General features: G+C 35.4%; 2 protein-coding genes and 1 pseudogene across 5 annotated transcripts; 1 reads left to right on the top strand and 2 right to left on the bottom strand.

Annotated features, from left to right (window-relative positions):
* Positions 1–101: 101 nt before the first annotated feature.
* LOC140836972 (peptidyl-prolyl cis-trans isomerase CYP37, chloroplastic) lies at positions 102–7,916 on the bottom strand. Of its 3 annotated transcripts, none has more exons than XM_073202889.1 (12): positions 7,639–7,916; positions 7,191–7,448; positions 7,017–7,106; positions 6,205–6,300; positions 4,866–4,973; positions 4,422–4,471; positions 3,622–3,724; positions 3,264–3,317; positions 907–1,059; positions 684–806; positions 565–614; positions 102–479 (listed from the first exon to the last, which is right to left on the bottom strand). In XM_073202889.1, the coding sequence occupies exons 1-12, from the start codon at positions 7,831–7,833 to the stop codon at positions 362–364; spliced, it is 1,398 nt and encodes a 465-aa protein (XP_073058990.1). In that variant the 5' UTR covers positions 7,834–7,916; the 3' UTR covers positions 102–361. The 3 variants fall into 3 exon arrangements, with proteins under 3 accessions (XP_073058990.1, XP_073058988.1, XP_073058991.1); XM_073202887.1 differs by having other exon boundaries at positions 901–1,059; positions 7,639–7,915; XM_073202890.1 differs by having other exon boundaries at positions 901–1,059; positions 7,017–7,064; positions 7,639–7,915.
* On the top strand, positions 1,088–3,244 carry LOC140836973 (NADPH-dependent aldo-keto reductase, chloroplastic-like; annotated as a pseudogene).
* A 321-nt stretch (positions 7,917–8,237) lies between the features above and the next one.
* Positions 8,238–15,566, bottom strand: LOC140836970 (3',5'-bisphosphate nucleotidase AHL-like). 2 transcript variants are annotated; one of them, XM_073202885.1, is made up of 3 exons: positions 15,160–15,566; positions 8,725–9,397; positions 8,238–8,617 (listed from the first exon to the last, which is right to left on the bottom strand). In XM_073202885.1, the coding sequence occupies exons 1-3, from the start codon at positions 15,314–15,316 to the stop codon at positions 8,314–8,316; spliced, it is 1,134 nt and encodes a 377-aa protein (XP_073058986.1). In that variant the 5' UTR covers positions 15,317–15,566; the 3' UTR covers positions 8,238–8,313. The 2 variants fall into 2 exon arrangements, with proteins under 2 accessions (XP_073058986.1, XP_073058987.1); XM_073202886.1 differs by lacking the exon at positions 15,160–15,566 and adding an exon at positions 13,741–15,146.
* Positions 15,567–16,645: the final 1,079 nt, after the last annotated feature.

The raw sequence follows: 16,645 nt of genomic DNA, 5'->3' as shown, positions 1-16,645 counted from the left end.
TCTGTTCAATTTTATTACTCCAATGCTGTTTATAATTATGTAACATTTGTAATAAAGATCTGAATTTTAATAAAATGGTTCATATCCAGGAGAAAACTAAATTAAGCAGTTAGCCTCAATCTCAATTTTGGACTTAACTTTAGTTTTTGACACATGCACGAGCACGAGCACGAGCACGTTCTGTTTCGACATTCACACCTTAATATTTACTCAGTGTGGTGAATTCTTGATCATCTTTTCAAGTCCCTTGACAACCAAAATAAAAAATAGAAGAGAGAGGTATGGGACCTTTTCGGTTTCCCACGACAATAGGATTATCGTGTTCCAAGTGAAAAGAAGGAATATTAGCACAAACAAAAACTCAGTTCGAATTTTCCTTGGGTAGTATGAGGCGATCTTGGCCTTCCACTAGCTTTGCAGATCGAATGACGTCCCCACTTTTAATCTGACTTAAATTTTCTCGTCCCACCGTAGTATATCTGTGCACCGATTCAAAGAAATTAACTAACTCGGAATCCTTATTTGATCCATAAACAAATAAAATACGAGAAAATAAAAACATACCCACAGACAGAAAACTGACCCTCTTCAAAGGATATCCCTCCTAAGCCAGACTGTATCAAAATCTGTATGTTATTTCATTGAGTTTCAGAAAAAATGTATAGTGCTTTAAATATGCTCACATTTCTCTTGTCATAAAGATAAAAGAAAAACTGGTTTGGTGAAGAATACTCCTCGGACACCTCATTATGAGCCATGGCCACTGCACCATAAACAGATAGTGGAAGCACAGGCAGCTCACCATCCTTCGTATAAATTTTTGAATGTCAATCATTGGATAAAACGAAAATTGCTAATTCGTGGTTATCTCATTATGAATAAAATGAATCTTGTGTAAACCTGTACGTTTAGGGTTGTCTTGTACAGTGGCTCAAACTGCCCAGATGGCATTATCTCCAGGGGAACACTGTAGCCGACTGCCTTTCCCATTGCGCTGTCTGAGATAATTGCTTGGTTGATGGACAAAAGTTTCACCCCATTATAAGCCCCATCAGCCACCTACAACATATCAGAACAGTATTGAGGAAATACATGCGATAAACTCATTCGTTCTAAAAAGAGCGTAAAGGCCCAAAAAACTCAAAGCATGTAGAACATTCAAGCCGACAATAGCAACAGATGAAATGTTTAAATGTAAGTTATAACAAGAATTATCTAGAACATATAGATAATCTACATAATATTTTTCAAGAAGTTTTAGCTTCCTCCCATTTAACTCCACTTTCATACACAAGAATTTCCCAAGTGACCACGCAAATGTCCGTCAAATGTGGCTACAGAAAGTATTTCAGAAATTCGGTAAATTGTTTCTGAATTTTGGTTGAGTGAGTGCGCAGAGAGAATCTAGCATGAACAGAAGAATAACACAAATAATAGCATGAAGATGCACTGGCCAGTTAGCATGAAAAAGGGTAGCGTTGGATTCGAACCAGAGAATCTTACTAAAGTTGATGTCCCTAGTACATGGAGAGCTATGGAATCACTCTATCATACAGAAAGGCTCGAGCTATTGGTGTCAGCAATTTCTCTTGCAAGAAACTGTCGGATTTGTTGGACACAGCACGTATTCCTCCGGCCGTAAACCAGGTGGAATGTCACCCTTCATGGCAGCAGGACCGGCTGCATGAGTTATGCAGAATCAGAGGAGTTCACCTATCTGTGAGTGCGTTTATCCACGTTCACCTCATGCATTACAGAATCCCATGTATTGGTATGAAGTACGAATTTTAAAGTCTGTATGATTGGAGGTTACGGATATAAACGTAGTTTGCTCACGGGCTCAGTCTCTATGGAATCAAGCCAATAACATTTATTCCGCAATTTCACATTTGTTAGTGAATGATATGATTTTAATCTCTGATATTTTATGCTTTACAAATGCAAGGGATATTCGCCTCTTGGTTCCTCAGGTTCAGCCACTGTCGAAACTGGGTTGCTTAATAATCCAATTGTCAGTATGGTTGCTGAGAAATTGGGCAAGACTCCTGCACAAGTTGCTCTGCGCTGGGGCTTGCAAATGGGCCACAGTGTCCTTCCAAAGAGCACCAATGAGAAGAGAATTAAAGAGAACTTTGATGTTTTTGATTGGACAATCCCTCAAGACTTGGGTTCCAAATTTTCATATAGATATTTTGGTCAATCTATTTATGTGTTGAGGACAAATATGGAAGAAAAATTGTAATTGACTTGAGAAATTATTTGCAATTTACTTCATTGTCATTAATCATTCTTTAATCACACCTAATCTTCATATTAAAAAATATGACCGTTTCTCTATGGTGCATTTAGTATGGGAAAAGATTCAATTCTTTCATTTAAATTGGTGTGTGGCCGTTTAATAACTAGTTAGAACATCTTGATTTTTTTATTTATAGTTCATTACTATCAATGATTTTAATAGAATTTTGATATTCTTTCTAATTAAACTTCTAGAAGAGTCTAAAATAAAATTCTAATGGTGAATTTAATACATACCATTAATAAAAAATAAGCTTGAATAACTCAAAAGTTATACATTAGTAAAATAAGTCAATATCATTAATTTTTTTATTTAATATTAATTAATTTTCGAACTTCCCTAAAATTAATTTGATGACATGAATGTTATTCATATATCTTAATTATTTTGCATTTTGATGTTCTAAGTTGGTGTTAATTGATTTCAATCAATGGATTAAAAAGAATGCTAATAATAATTATAGATGATGAGCAAGTGCTTTGGATAATACTACATAAAGTAAATGAATTACTATACAAACAAAATTAAATATTAGCCGATAGAAACTATTATCTAAACAAAATTGGAATAAACAAATTGCTATGAATAACTATTTCATGTTTTTAATTTAATTAGTCTGATTATTAGTTGTCATTTCATCTCCATCTAAATTGTTCTTTTTTTTTCTTTTTGTTATTTTTCTTAATGTACGGTGCGTGAATGGATAAATTTTTTTTAAAAAAATTTGTTTCAATCCATATTGTTCTATATGTGTTATGTTTATCATCATATGTTAATAACACAAGCTTTATAGATTGAATTTTAACTGTAGATATATTTTTAATTTATGTTATATCTAATTGGTGTACGTACTTTATGCTAGTGTAAATAAAAGGCTAGATAAATAAAACAATAACTACCGGACCACTTGTAGGGGTGAGAATTAAAAAGAAATAAAAAGATGAAGTCGAATTCACTACCTTACCAGTTTTGCAAAGTTCCCTGCTGTAAGTGGTGCAGAATACCCGTCCAAGACGACCTATGGGCAAATTAGTTGATAAATCATTTAGATTTGATGGATCAACTCAGTGTTAATAATTAAGGGGAAAATAATTCAGTGTCCACCAAGCCCGGTATTTTGAGAAGAGTGTCTCATTACTGCAAAGGAGAGATTTTAGGAGTTTTGGTAGCAAAAAAATGATATCACATCCACTGACTTAATCAGTTGGAAGAATCAATTTGAATAAAACAAAGAAACATTACATCTGCAACAATCTTCCCTAAGTGGCTAAGCAGGATGACAAATTGTATTCTTTTATCTAAAAAAACCAAATTTTGGATACCTGGATTGTAATTGTATTTCGAGATTGACCACCAGCTTCTGGGGAAAACGTTGAACCATCTCCCTTTTCAATTGCAAATTCAGCAACCGCTCTCCCTGTAAGCCTGTGTAGTTTGGTTTAAATATCAGCCATACATCATTACTTGTTCCTTTCAACTATTTTAGACAACCAGAGCTAGAACCCAAGAGTGAAAGGGGTATGATTAAACACAATAATAAAAATCTACAAATGTTCTCGACAAATACGCATATTCTGAAGACATTAAAAAATAAGCTCATTGCTTCCTCTTTAAAAAGCCCCTCATCGACAATACAAATCAAACAAATGTTCACAGGCTGATTTAGATCTTGGTTACACAATCAACTCTTCACAACTGTTATTACAGAAATTTTGGTATCAAGATTCAGAGCTAACTAACAACTGTAATTTATAATAATACTAATTAGCATGCTATTAATTTCCAAATGGGAATTTTACCACTTTAACACAATACATACCCCTCGATTGCATTTTGATACAGGATGATTCTATGCGTGCGGACTAAGATTTTCTTTCGTTAAATTAGAAATGCAAGGCTTCCATTCTCTTTCAAATTTGAGAATCATAAACTGGAATTGATGGGGGAAATTGCACTCCGTTCACAATTTAGCTCTGCCCATGCTTCTTCACGAGACACATGTATAGCATACTTTTGTTGAGGGAGAAGAAATTTGACAAGTCACTAGAATAACTAATCATCCACAATGTTAAATTTCAGAAAAGATTTACTTCATAACAGAAAATCTATTAAGATGCTTTACCTGGGGTAGTTTAAGTATGGTTCAGGTAACAAAAATGACAATCCTGGAGCCTGTTGAAAAATACATCCTTGACATATCACTAGGCAAATTCGTGAAAAATAATGCATCAACACAAGTTTTACACATTGGATGTTCTATAAATACCAAAGAGAAACTTCATCATTCGTGAAGTCGTACTTGAAATTAACCATCACTACGATTTGCTCTACAGCCATGATGAAATGAACGTGAGGGTTTTTGATCCACATGAATAAAAAGAAAAAAGAAAAAGAACGAGAAAAACAATATTTTAATTTTCACAACGGCTATCATGTTATTGACCATCAGAGCAAAAAACCCATCATCCATGAAATCTTAGTCCAAATTCTGCCGGCATTGGCATTTATTTTAATCTAAAATGTCGTGAAAATTACATATTACTCAATCTTAGAACAGTATACATACCTGTAGCAACTCCAATTGCGCAACAATATCAAGTGAAGATGCAAGGCCAACTGACACTTTATCAGCATCTTTATCCTTGATGCTTTCAAGCAGGTTTTTCAGTCCACCCTGAACATCCACAAAGGTTCAATCATGACACTTTTTTGCAGTACAAACTCTTGCAAAATACACAACAATTTTTTCCTTCAAAGCTCGTCCTATTTTTAGTGGCATGTCTTGAGTAAATCTCAGGTGACCAAAATACTATGTAAGGCTCGGTCGATATAGTAGTACATAAGAATACCATAAAGATCGAATGATGTTAATGGCAAATTTTGGGTTCCTAATGTAAGTGAGGGCATGACCGTGATCTTCATGTCCTAACCTAGTTGAGTGCAATAATTGTCTTGTTGGGAGAGTAATCGAGACAAGTGGCGCTTAAGATGTTGTACGGTTTAAAACTTTGGAGTCGCATTTTTACCATCAGCTATAGCTTTTGGCAAAATAGCAAACATTCATTCCCACAATTGGTCAAAGTCAAGGTCACGTTGCGCTTGAGCTGGTGTACGATTTAAAATATTAGAATTGGAATGTTATCACTAGCTATAGCTTTAGATAAAGTGGTAAGTATTATGTTCTACAAAACTAATTCTTCAATATACATAATAGAAGGTCACATAAGTTTATGAAAAATGTGGATTACTCGAATGCCACACCGCTATGTCCTATATCACTAAAGATGATTAACGTTTTTTTTTAAAATGAAACAATTTAACATAACATGCACGATAAGTGTATATGTTTTGGAAATTCATAATTGGATGTCTTCAAGGTGGGGCCACAAAGTATACACCAAACCAAAGATCTGTTTGCAGAAAGAAAATAGAGGCAGACCAGTTTTGGTGAATTGATACTTTGATATGGATCATGAGTAAATATTGAAACAATTGAAAACCTAAGAATTGAGTAATTTATTTATGACCACTAATGTGTAACCCTTAAATAAGATCATTTACTACAGAAATCATTACTTATCTTGAATGATTATCAGAAAGAAGTTATAGAGAATATTCTACTCGAGAATATGAGCTGGTTTGCTCATGGCTTTGGAAGGAGAAAGGCTTGGCAAATTTCCTTCGACTTTGTCCAACAAGGTAAACAGGAATAATTGCCATCAATTGAAGAGCACAAAAAGCTGCTGTAAAACTTACACAGATTCACTAACAATGATGAATGAAATTAAATTCGACCAAATGAAACCAGCCTATCAAAAGAGAAGCCTGACAATTGACTGAATACATGATGATATAAAGCATGTTTTTTGTAAGGCAAAGATCTTTCACACTCTCTCCCGTAGTACCTTCCCATCTGTCAGAGATGCATATAGAACTGAACCTTCCTCCCTCAATTCAACTGGTATGCTCGACAGAATGGACTCTTTTTCATCTGTGGCAATCTGAATATAAGGAAAATAAAACTCAAGAACGGAACAGAGATTGTAAGAGGGAGCAGAATATAGGACAGCAGAAAAGAGTAAGTTGCTCTACTGCGTGAAGTAGTTCAGAAGCATAAAAAATTTATTCAAATTGGACCAGGACTTCCTATAGAGAATATTTAGAAGAGTACAAATTTTGTTAAATATTCAATTAGAAATGGTTTTTGCAGATTCAAAACAAGAAACCAAGAAAAATAAAGTTAGCAGATTTCAGGTTCAACAATCATTGATTCTGATCATATCTTATTTGGGCTATCCCTTAAATGATTAGTTGTAGAATTAAGGTCACATAAAATCATATTACCTAAATTTATGGAATTTATAACGATAATTTGTGTTAGAACTATCAATTAATCACAACAGACAAGAGAAAAGGATGCTCAAGGAGCATCACAAATCTAAGAAGCTCAGTTCAGTTAAACCTACCTACAGAGACAAACATAGCAACGTTCATTTAAGAAGCTCAGTTCAGTAACCTACCTACATGTATGACATGCTTGCTTTCTTTCACAATTATAAAACTTATGTTTATGAACCCAGCTACAAAATCCATCTACAGGCACCAAATACTGGATCTAAAAGCCAGTTAACTCATACCTCAAACCATTTGCAAGTCTTATGGCCATTTTGATGCAACTAAACAAATGTAGAATACATGAGTGCTGATCAACCATTACCTTCAGAGCTTTCTTGACATTTCCCTCCATGGTTCCAAAGGGTTTCCTCTGTGGGATCCTAAGCAAGTAAGAAATGTCCTCCAGAGAATACTTTAAGAGTTGCAACAAGATATTTTTAACTTTTCCTTTAACATATGAAATGAAAATAATAAAAATCAAATAATTAAAAGGAACCTGTATAGCTTTCATATTGGTATTAGCTGGAATTGCTCTTCTCAAAGCCAGTTCCCCTGTCCGAGGAATTTTTGTTTCTGGGGAATAAAGCACTGCTTCAGCAGAAGGAATGGACCAAAACTCGTGAACTGTCCCAGATACTGGAGATGTTAGCTGGAGAAAGAAAATGACGGCTGCCAGGGTGATCTCAAACTGCTTCCTTCCTAGGTCCATCCATGTTCCTAAATAAGGCCGATGATTGCACTCATTCATCAACTCCTGCATAAATAGGAAGCTTGTCAAAATTTCAAAATCTAAACGAGCGAGATGACGAAATCCCATGACAATTTCTGCCTCGTGAATTTCTAATTACGCTAAAATTGCTTGATCCCCCCAACGGGAAACCCAAAAAAAAACGGATCAATACGGTAATTTTTTTAAAGAAGAAGGCATAATTCATGAGACTTACATTTGTGTCATTATCCTTTTGGGACCAAATGCGACTGAATGTAGGAGAGAGAAATCTTTCCAGATAAGGTCCTCTGTTGAAGCAAAGTATGGAGCTTACAGTTGAACGAGAAATCGGCTTTGCAGCAGATGGGGCGAGTAGTGAATGCTTGGTGGGAGAGAGACAGGCACAGGAAGCACACAAAAGGAAGGCCATGAATGGAAGTTGGTAGCTGATGAGGTTTTGGCGCGCCTCATCCAAGTATTTGCCGGGCGTTCACCAACGCGGACACAATATATACAAAAACAATTTTTCGAGTATCAAATGTATTTTATTGTTTCAATCGAAGATAAAATTTTAGATAACAAAACTCTTATAACTTAAAAAATGCAACTTAGGTTTTATGGGTGAAATTTTGTTTTGAAACTTGGGGGAAAAAAAGAAGAAATATGATTTTTTTGTAATAATTATTTAAAAAAAAAAAAGAAGAATTGACCTCATTCAACTATCTTTATTTACAAATTAGACATATCAATATTTTATAATTGACTATGGTTGATTCGATCGTCGTTATATCACTGAAAACTGACATAAATAAATAAGAATATATAAAAAAATTTCGATTGGTGATACTCATATTGTTATACAAAAATGTTACATAGATTTCTTATCAAAAGAAAGACATACAAAGAAGTATTACAGTTGTGACGATTCCCAACTAGCATAAACAGCTGAAATTATTTTTTGATGCAACCTAGATCCGCAACAAGCAATTAAGCCTCTATCCAGGCTTTCTAAGTATATTCCTCTCGAAAAATCCAGTGGCCGTCCTGCCCCATCCGTGACCACTCCACCTGCCTCTTGCACCAGGAGTACACCTGCTGCATGATCCCATATCTTCTCTTTGTATCCAGACCTTGCAAATTTCATGTAAATCTCTGCTTCTCCTCGAGCTATGGCGCCGTACTTAACCATGCTGTGAACACGGAAGGGTTTCTTTCTGCGTTTAGGAGTTTCATAAAATGCTGGTTAGAGTTTGAACAGAAAAACTCTATAGAAACATAGCTACTACAATAATGCTTGATGCTACTTGAAATTACATCACACCTTAGTCCGATGGTGTTGGCAACTCCAGCTGCAAATGAATGGTTAGAGTTATTGCTTTCCACAGGCTCACAGAATGTTGCTTCTGCAGGATCATCGATGGAAGAAACCCGAATAAGTTTTGCAGAATTCGGCCACTCAAGCCACTTATCACGATGAATCAAAGGCTGCATCCAAGCTTTACGAGTGTGTTTCTGCGCGTACATCACACATCCTACATCCCTTGATGATGTTTCTGATCTAGCATCATTTTGTAGGCTATGCATGTTTAGGCCATCATCTTTCACTGGGTAATTCGGACATCCGAGTACACCAAGTACAACTTCTCTGTCATCAATCATAGCAAGAGCAACAGCATATTGATCTCCACTTACAAATCCTAAAGTACCATCGACAGGATCAAGGACCCAATGCCGGCCTAATGGGCCCCCATTTGAGTTACATTGGCTGATTGCATCAAGAATTAGTGAAGCCTCTAGTGGTTTATTAGGTCCTTGGAGACCAAATCTAGGAGCTTCAGACAAGCATTCATTTACAGCATCAACAACCATGGCTAATAGAGCTGATGATTCGGGTTTTGAAAGAGTTTGGGAATCTTCTTCAGCAACAATGGAGATATTTTGGTCACCCAAATTTATTGAGAGCATCAAGCTCACCGTGGCTTGAACACTCCAGTCTGTTGATTGCAAAGATTGTTGAGATATCAGTCAAAGCACATATGGCAATATTCAAGGGTCTATGATGAAAGCCATAAGAAAGTCCATATTCGAGGGCCCAAAGGCATGCAAATTCATTGAAACGTGGTAAACTGGATTGCTACAATAATAGAACGAGTTATAAATTGATTCCATGAAAGTTAAAGCTATCCTGTACATTGGCATTTGATACTATGACAGGCATGCAAATTCATTGAAACGTGGTAAACTGGATTGCTACAATAATAGAACGAGTTATAAATTGATTCCATGAAAGTTAAAGTTATCCTGTACACTGGCATTTGATACTATGACACAAATGAGGGGAGTTTGTAAAAAAAAAAATCACATCATTGCCATGGTATCATCATCCAAACTATCAAAAAGATAATTCTAAAATCGACCCCATCTAATATAGAACTAAGAGCTTCTTGTATGGCCATGAATTTTGTGACAAAGAAATACCTTATGTGCACATAGGAAATAAGTGTTTTAAGTAGTTTTTTTTTATCACAAGTGACATTAAAGTCCTTGAAATAATTTGTGATTTCAAAATAACAATGTAAACAGCTCATTGCATTCTCGAGTTCTCAATTCCAAATTGGTTGTGGTTGAAGATTCACAACAGTATGAGAATTGCGAGGCTTCGGTTTCTTGCTTCAGCGGTACATTTCCTTCATGTCCTTAATCTCTTCTCTAACATTCATACGCATTGGGTGTTAGACACTGGTGCCACTCACCACATTTGTTGCTCATTATCCATGTATCACACCTCGACACATGTTTCCTCTAAAGTTACTCTTCGAGATAGTTCCAGCAACACGTATAGGATCAGTTCATATGTCCCCTAACTTAATACCTGAAGATGTGTTGTGTGTTTCTGCTTTCCATTTTAATCTCATGTCCATCAGTGCATTAACCAAAAATATGCATTGTTCTGTGTCTTTTTCCTCTGATTCTTGTCATATTCAGGTTCTCACCAAGGACAGGATGATTGGGACGGGTAAACGAGTTGGCAACCTATATGTTCTAGATACCTCAAGTATATCTCCAACTGTCTGTAATGTCTCTTTTAGTCAATACAAGTTATGGCATTATCGTATGGGCCATCCTTCCCCTAATAGACTATCTGTAATTGGAAAGAATTCGAGTATTGATTCAATAAAACATGATGAAATGTTTGACTGTTCCATTTGTCATATGTCCAAGCAAAAGAGATTGTCATTCTTTTCAAATAATTTCATTCGTGATGCTTCTTTTGATTTAATCCACATTGACATCTGGGGTCCCTTCCATCCATTAAGTGTCGAAGGATATAAGTATTTCCTCACTATTGTTGATGACCATTCACGTTTTACTTGGGTTCATTTATTGAAAAGGAAATCTGATGTGCTAACCATCTTCCTTGATTTTTGCAAGCTGGTTTCGACTCAATTTGGGGCTAAGATTAAGGTAGTCAGATCAGACATTGCCCATGAATTAAATTTTGTTGAGTTCTTCAGATCAGAAGTATAATTTCCTATAAATCTTGTGTTGAACGTCCCCAACAAAATTCTGTTGTGGAGCGCAAACATCAACATCTTCTGAATGTTGCACGAGCCTTGATGTTTCAATCTCACATTCCTTTGTCTTATTGGACCGATTGCATCAATACCGCAGCTTATATAATAAATAGAACTCCTTCTCCACGTTTGAACGACAAATCTACATTTGAGTTGTTGTAGCATAAACTTCCAATTTACACACCTCAAGTCCTTTGGATGTTTGTGTTATGGCTCCACACTGCCAAGCCAATGCACCAACTTCTCTCCTCGAGCCAAAAAATATGTCTTCCTTGGTTACCCATCTTGATATAAGACATATAAACTCCTCAATCTAGAAACAAATGAAACTTACATATCTCGTGCAGTTATTTTCCATGAGATTGTATTTCCCTTTGAGAGTCAAAGCCTGCTCAATAATGATTTCTTTTGTGATAGTGTTTTGCCAACTCAGCTTGAACCAATCTCGTCTTCTCATCCTGGTGAACATCTTCCCTCCACTCGTTCCGGTAGACATTCGGTTCAACCATCTCAACTACGAGATTATCATTGTTTCACTGTTAATTCTCTCATTCCTTCTTCTAGTATCCATCCATTGAAGAATGTGCTCAATGACCACAAATTATCTTCTTCCTATAGAGCATTTGTCAATAATATATCTACTGTTATTGAGCCCCAATCATTCTCTCAAGCTGTTGTTTCTCCGGAGTGGCGTCAAGCCATGTTGGATGAATTGCATGCCTTGGAACGCAATGGGACTTGGACCATTGTTCCTTTGCCACCCCGGAAGAGTGTTGTGGGTTGTAAATACGTATATAAAGCAAAATTCTTGGCTGATCGAACTCTAGAACGCTATAAATCTCGCTTAGTGGCCAAAGGATATACTCAATAAGAAGGGATTGACTACTTTGAGACATTTTCCCCTGTTTCCAAGCTTGTTACCGTTCGGAGTTTATTGGCTTTAGCTGCAATGCATGGCTGGCACTTGATGCAATTAGATGTGAACAATGCATTCTTGCACGGTGATCTTTCTGAAGAGGTATATATGTCCTTACCGAGGCTATCAGATCAAGGGAGAGTCCTTACCTTCTCACACTATATGCAAGTTACACAAGTCTTTATATGGCCTTAAACAAGCATCGCAGGCAATTGTATACAAAGTTCTCCTCAACTTTGCTTCGTATTGGCTTTGTCCAATCACATGCCGATCACTCTTTTTTCACTCGAACTCATAAAGACGCATTCATAGCGTTGTTGGTCTATGTGGATGATGTGGTTATAGCCATAAATGATGAGGCAGAAGCAGTTTAAGTTGAAAGACTTAGGTGATCTAAAATACTTCCTTGGAATTGAAGTTGCGAGATCAAAGCGTGGCATTTATATATGTCAGCATCACTATGCTTTGCAGCTGCTCACTGACACTGGTCTTCTTGGGTGCAAACCACGAACGACACCTATGGATGTTAATCTCAAGCTTACACATTATAATGGTGAATTGCTCCCCGATTCCTCTTTGTATCGTAAGTTGGTGGGTAAACTCTTATATCTTATAGTCACTCGGCCTGCTTTGGCTTATTCTGTTAACAAGCTTAGCCAATTCGTGTCTGCTCCATGAGATAAACATATGTAAGCAGTTTACTCAGTGCTCAAATATATCAAAGGAATAGCTGGTCAAGGACCATTATATTGTTCATCATCTGCTCTTAAGTTGAGTTTATTCACAGATTCTGATTGGGCAGCTTGCCCGGATATTCGCAGATCGATTTCCGGCATTTGTGTGCTTCTTGGAGATTCCATCATATCTTGGAAATCAAAGAAGCAACATATCGTGTCTAAATCTTCAGTTGAAGCGGAGTATAGGTCCATGGCAAATGGTACTTATGAAGTGGTCTGGATGCTATGCTTGTTGAAAGATTTGCATGTCCATATTGATAGTACAGTGGCCTTTTTCAGTGATAGTCAATCAGCTATACGCATTGTTTCAAATCCAGTCTTTCATGAACGAACAAAGCATATCGAGATCGATTGCCATGTTGTGCGTGAAAAAATACAAGTTGTAATCATCAATGTTTTCTACATTGCTTCCCATTTGCATTTGGCCAACATTTTCAACAAATCTCTTCTTCCAAGAAGATTTCGGGACCTATTAGTCAAGATGGGAATTCAAAATATATATTCTACATCTTGAGGGGGAGTATTAGAAATGAGCTTTTGTAGAAATACATTTTTACCATGTCATTTATTGCTTTTGAGTCAACTTCATTTTAGTATAAAATACGAGTTACGAAATGTTGCCATTTTCAAGCTACGATTGTGAACTTTCACGCATTACGGTTATGATGAATTCACTTTATCCAAATTCTATACAATTCTGAAATATGTCGATAGTGGTTGTAGTAACCACACAACGAGCAATCTCAACAGTTTTGTGGAGATTGACAGAAATTTCTCCACCGAAGCGAAACTTGGATATGAAAAATGCAAAAGATTTAAGAAAAAAGGCACAGTCAAAGTGTACACCAAACAAGGTACCAAAAATTTTATTCCCGATATTCTTTATGTGTGTAATATTTCTAAAATCTGTTAAGTGTTGTTAAGTGTCGAGCAACTTATTCGTAAAGGTTATTCAGTTCATTTTGCTGATAATGTCTGCACAACTGTTGACAAGAAAAGGAATTTGACTGTGGCGAAAATTCAAAGGGGTGAAAATAAACTTTTTAGTATCATTATGTGGGTTGGAAAAAAAAATGATATTCCAAAATCTGAGTATTAAAGAGAACCACCTTTCACTCATGGCCTTGAGCCACAACCAACTCCCAAAACCGGTGACTCGATCAATGAAGCAGTGATTCAGAATCTCAGGTAAAAAAGTCATGTTCTTTGGAAAAGATTTATGATGCTAACAATGTTGTCTTGTTCTCTTGTGAGCCTCTTTATGAAGACAAAAAATACGTCACTGATTCGGTTGAAGCAATGAAAGGAAACATCCGTGTTGAAAAGAAGAAATAGAAAAATGCATTTCATTAGAAGAAGAATTACAAGACAAAAGATGGAAATAATGTGTCAATCTAAAGGAAGAAAGGTCCACCAGCTATAAAGGAATATACTCAAAAGTGGAAAAGTTAGAGAAATTAAAGCAGCACTTGAAATTTACAAATTAAATGAGTGTTGAAATAATTTGTAATTTCAATTAATCCAAGAGTCATGCTAAATTAAGGGTCATGTTCTAGATGGTAAAAAAACAAGATATATTAGTCTTGGTATTTTGAGTCTTGAATTAATTGTAGTAAAAAATTAGGTTTAATATACTTAGAAAATTGGTGATTCTAATTGTATTTATAGGCCATTTTGTAATCTACAAGGTGTAGAAAAAATCAATCAAAAAAGTTCGGTTAAAAAAATAGAGCAAAAGCTCCATTCTTCCACTGTGCACGAACAAGGAAAACAAGCTAAGCACTATTGGTTGATAGAGGTATCATTTCTCCAATCATGTGTATAATCTAATAAAACAGTAATTTTTTATTTCATGGGCTAAAGACGTGCATTTCAGTTACCAAAGACTATTAAAAGAATCAAAACTCGTAAATTCCATCAAGAATTGGAGCTACTATATACTAATAAGGCTCAAACAACATCCACGGGCGCGGTGAAAAAGAAACTGCAAAAAATTTAGTCACGCACTCACGCATAATCAGAAGAGATGCAGTGGGATTAACCTCCAATATAAAAAAAAAAAAAAAAAAAAGGTAACAAACGCAAATATTGCTGAACCCAATCACCAATTCTGACCATCGAAGAGAGAACAAACAAACGCAATCAACAAGCAAGAACTAACCCAACTCGATCCATGAAAAGAAACACAAAACAATAGAAAAATTATGTACTTACTATTACCGGCGACAGTAACGAGGGAATGAAATTACCAGCTTCGCAAACAACCATAACCACGAAGCAAAGGCTATCAAAAATTAAAGCTAGTATCTATTAATGTGGCCTAAACAACATGATCCATATGCCATAGAACGAAAGGGAAACAACAAAAATCAGAGGCATTCATTATCAGACGAGATGCAACCTCCATTGTGAAAAATAGGGTAACAAGCTCATATATGGGAGAACCCAATCACCAATTCTGACCATGAACGAGCAAGAAACCGATTCGATAAATGGAAAGAACACAAAAATAAAGTAAAATTTATTACCCGCGACAGTAACGAGGGAATCATCATCCTTGGACCTAACCTGATCAAAATTTGTGGAAATCAATAATTGTTCTTGCAACTTTGTACACAGTGCGCATGCCATGTGTACCACCCTAACGCCAACATTCAACTCTCTCGAATATTTCTCATTCTCCATTTTTAACCTAGATTTAAAGTTTTGGATTATGATTTGATATGAAGAGGAAATTGATACAATCTGAGATGCCCAATTTCTCCACTTCCTTTAGCATTTGCTACATAGAGAGCATTGCGTGAACCTGTACGCAAATCGGGGACCGATGCATCCGATCTCTCTCTCTCTCTCTCTCTCCTTTTTCTTTTTTCCTTCTCTTTACTCTCTCTGCAATTTCTCTGTCGTAATTTTTCGATTTAGTTTTCGTTTTCTAATTGTTCAAGTTCTTATGTCAACCGCTCATTTAAAAATGAATGACTGAGAAATAAGCAGGAGTGAGTCTCATGTGAGACCGTCTCACGGATTATAATCTGTGAGACGGGTCAACCCTACCCATATTCACAATAAAAAGTAATACTCTTAGCATAAAAAGTGATACTTTTTCATGAGTGATCCAAATAAGAGATCCGTCTCACAAATAATACCCGTGAGACCGTCTCACACAAGTTTTTGCCAATAAGCAGACTACTATATAATAATTTTCTTGTTGAAATAATATATTTTAATATGGAAAAGTAATAGTTGAATATTTGAATGTTGAAAATAAGAGTTGTAAAGTTAGAAATTTGTGTGTGATGATGTAGGTAATGATGTATTTTATTTTTGGATTATGTGTAATGAAACTCTATAAATAGATCTCTCATTTGTGAAGAAAATCACAATTGAGTAGAGAGAAAAATATTATAAAGTGTGTAGTTTCGTAAATTTTGAGAGTTTGAGATTTTTACTTTTTACCATAAATTTTTACTTTTTCACAACACGTTATCAGCACGAAGCTCTAAAAGTCCTACATACTATTCCAAGCTCCAAACAGAAGAAAAAGGTAACAAAAGTAATAATATTTATTTTACTGTTATTTATTTATTGTGTATTTATTTAATATGCAATATAATGTTATTATTAGAAATAATAAAAATAAATTTTTCATAAAACTTGTTATAAATCCTGGGAGGATGTTAAGACGACATCCCACACTCCCGGTAAGGGATACGACAAGTATAAAAGCCTATACGGTTTTTAAACAAAACGTAATAATATTTATTTTACTGTTATTTATTTATTGTGTATTTATTTAATATACAATATAATGTTATTATTAGAAATAATAAAAATAAATTTTTCATAAACTTGTTATAAATCCTGGGAGGATGTTAAGACGACATCCCACACTCCCGGTAAGGGATACGACAAGTATAAAAGCCTATAAGGTTTTTAAACAAAATAAATTATGACACTCATTATAATATTATGATATGATATACATATTTATTTAAACATGTCTAATATTATATA

This window comes from Primulina eburnea, chromosome 7 (genome assembly GCF_022965805.1).
Source record: "Primulina eburnea isolate SZY01 chromosome 7, ASM2296580v1, whole genome shotgun sequence".
NCBI classification, from domain to species: domain Eukaryota; kingdom Viridiplantae; phylum Streptophyta; class Magnoliopsida; order Lamiales; family Gesneriaceae; genus Primulina; species Primulina eburnea.
Note: the sequence above shows the minus strand (reverse complement) of the source record. Positions and strands in the feature narration are given on the sequence as shown.

Bases quoted from the DNA above. Each gene is read 5' to 3' on its own strand.
- LOC140836970 (XM_073202885.1), bottom strand. From the start codon at position 15,316: ATGGAGAATGAGAAATATTCGAGAGAGTTGAATGTTGGCGTTAGGGTG. The intron at 9,398-15,159 runs GTAATAAATTTT...TGCAATCAACAG, and splicing joins TTCCCTCGTTACTGTCGCGG to ACTGGAGTGTTCAAGCCACG. The intron at 8,618-8,724 runs GTGTGATGTAAT...TCCTAAACGCAG, and splicing joins GCCAACACCATCGGACTAAG to AAAGAAACCCTTCCGTGTTC.
- LOC140836972 (XM_073202887.1), bottom strand. From the start codon at position 7,833: ATGGCCTTCCTTTTGTGTGCTTCCTGTGCCTGTCTCTCTCCCACCAAG. The intron at 4,974-6,204 runs GTACTACGGGAG...GTGGATGTTCAG, and splicing joins CATCTCTGACAGATGGGAAG to GGTGGACTGAAAAACCTGCT. The intron at 4,472-4,865 runs GTATGTATACTG...ATTTTTCAACAG, and splicing joins CGCAATTGGAGTTGCTACAG to GCTCCAGGATTGTCATTTTT.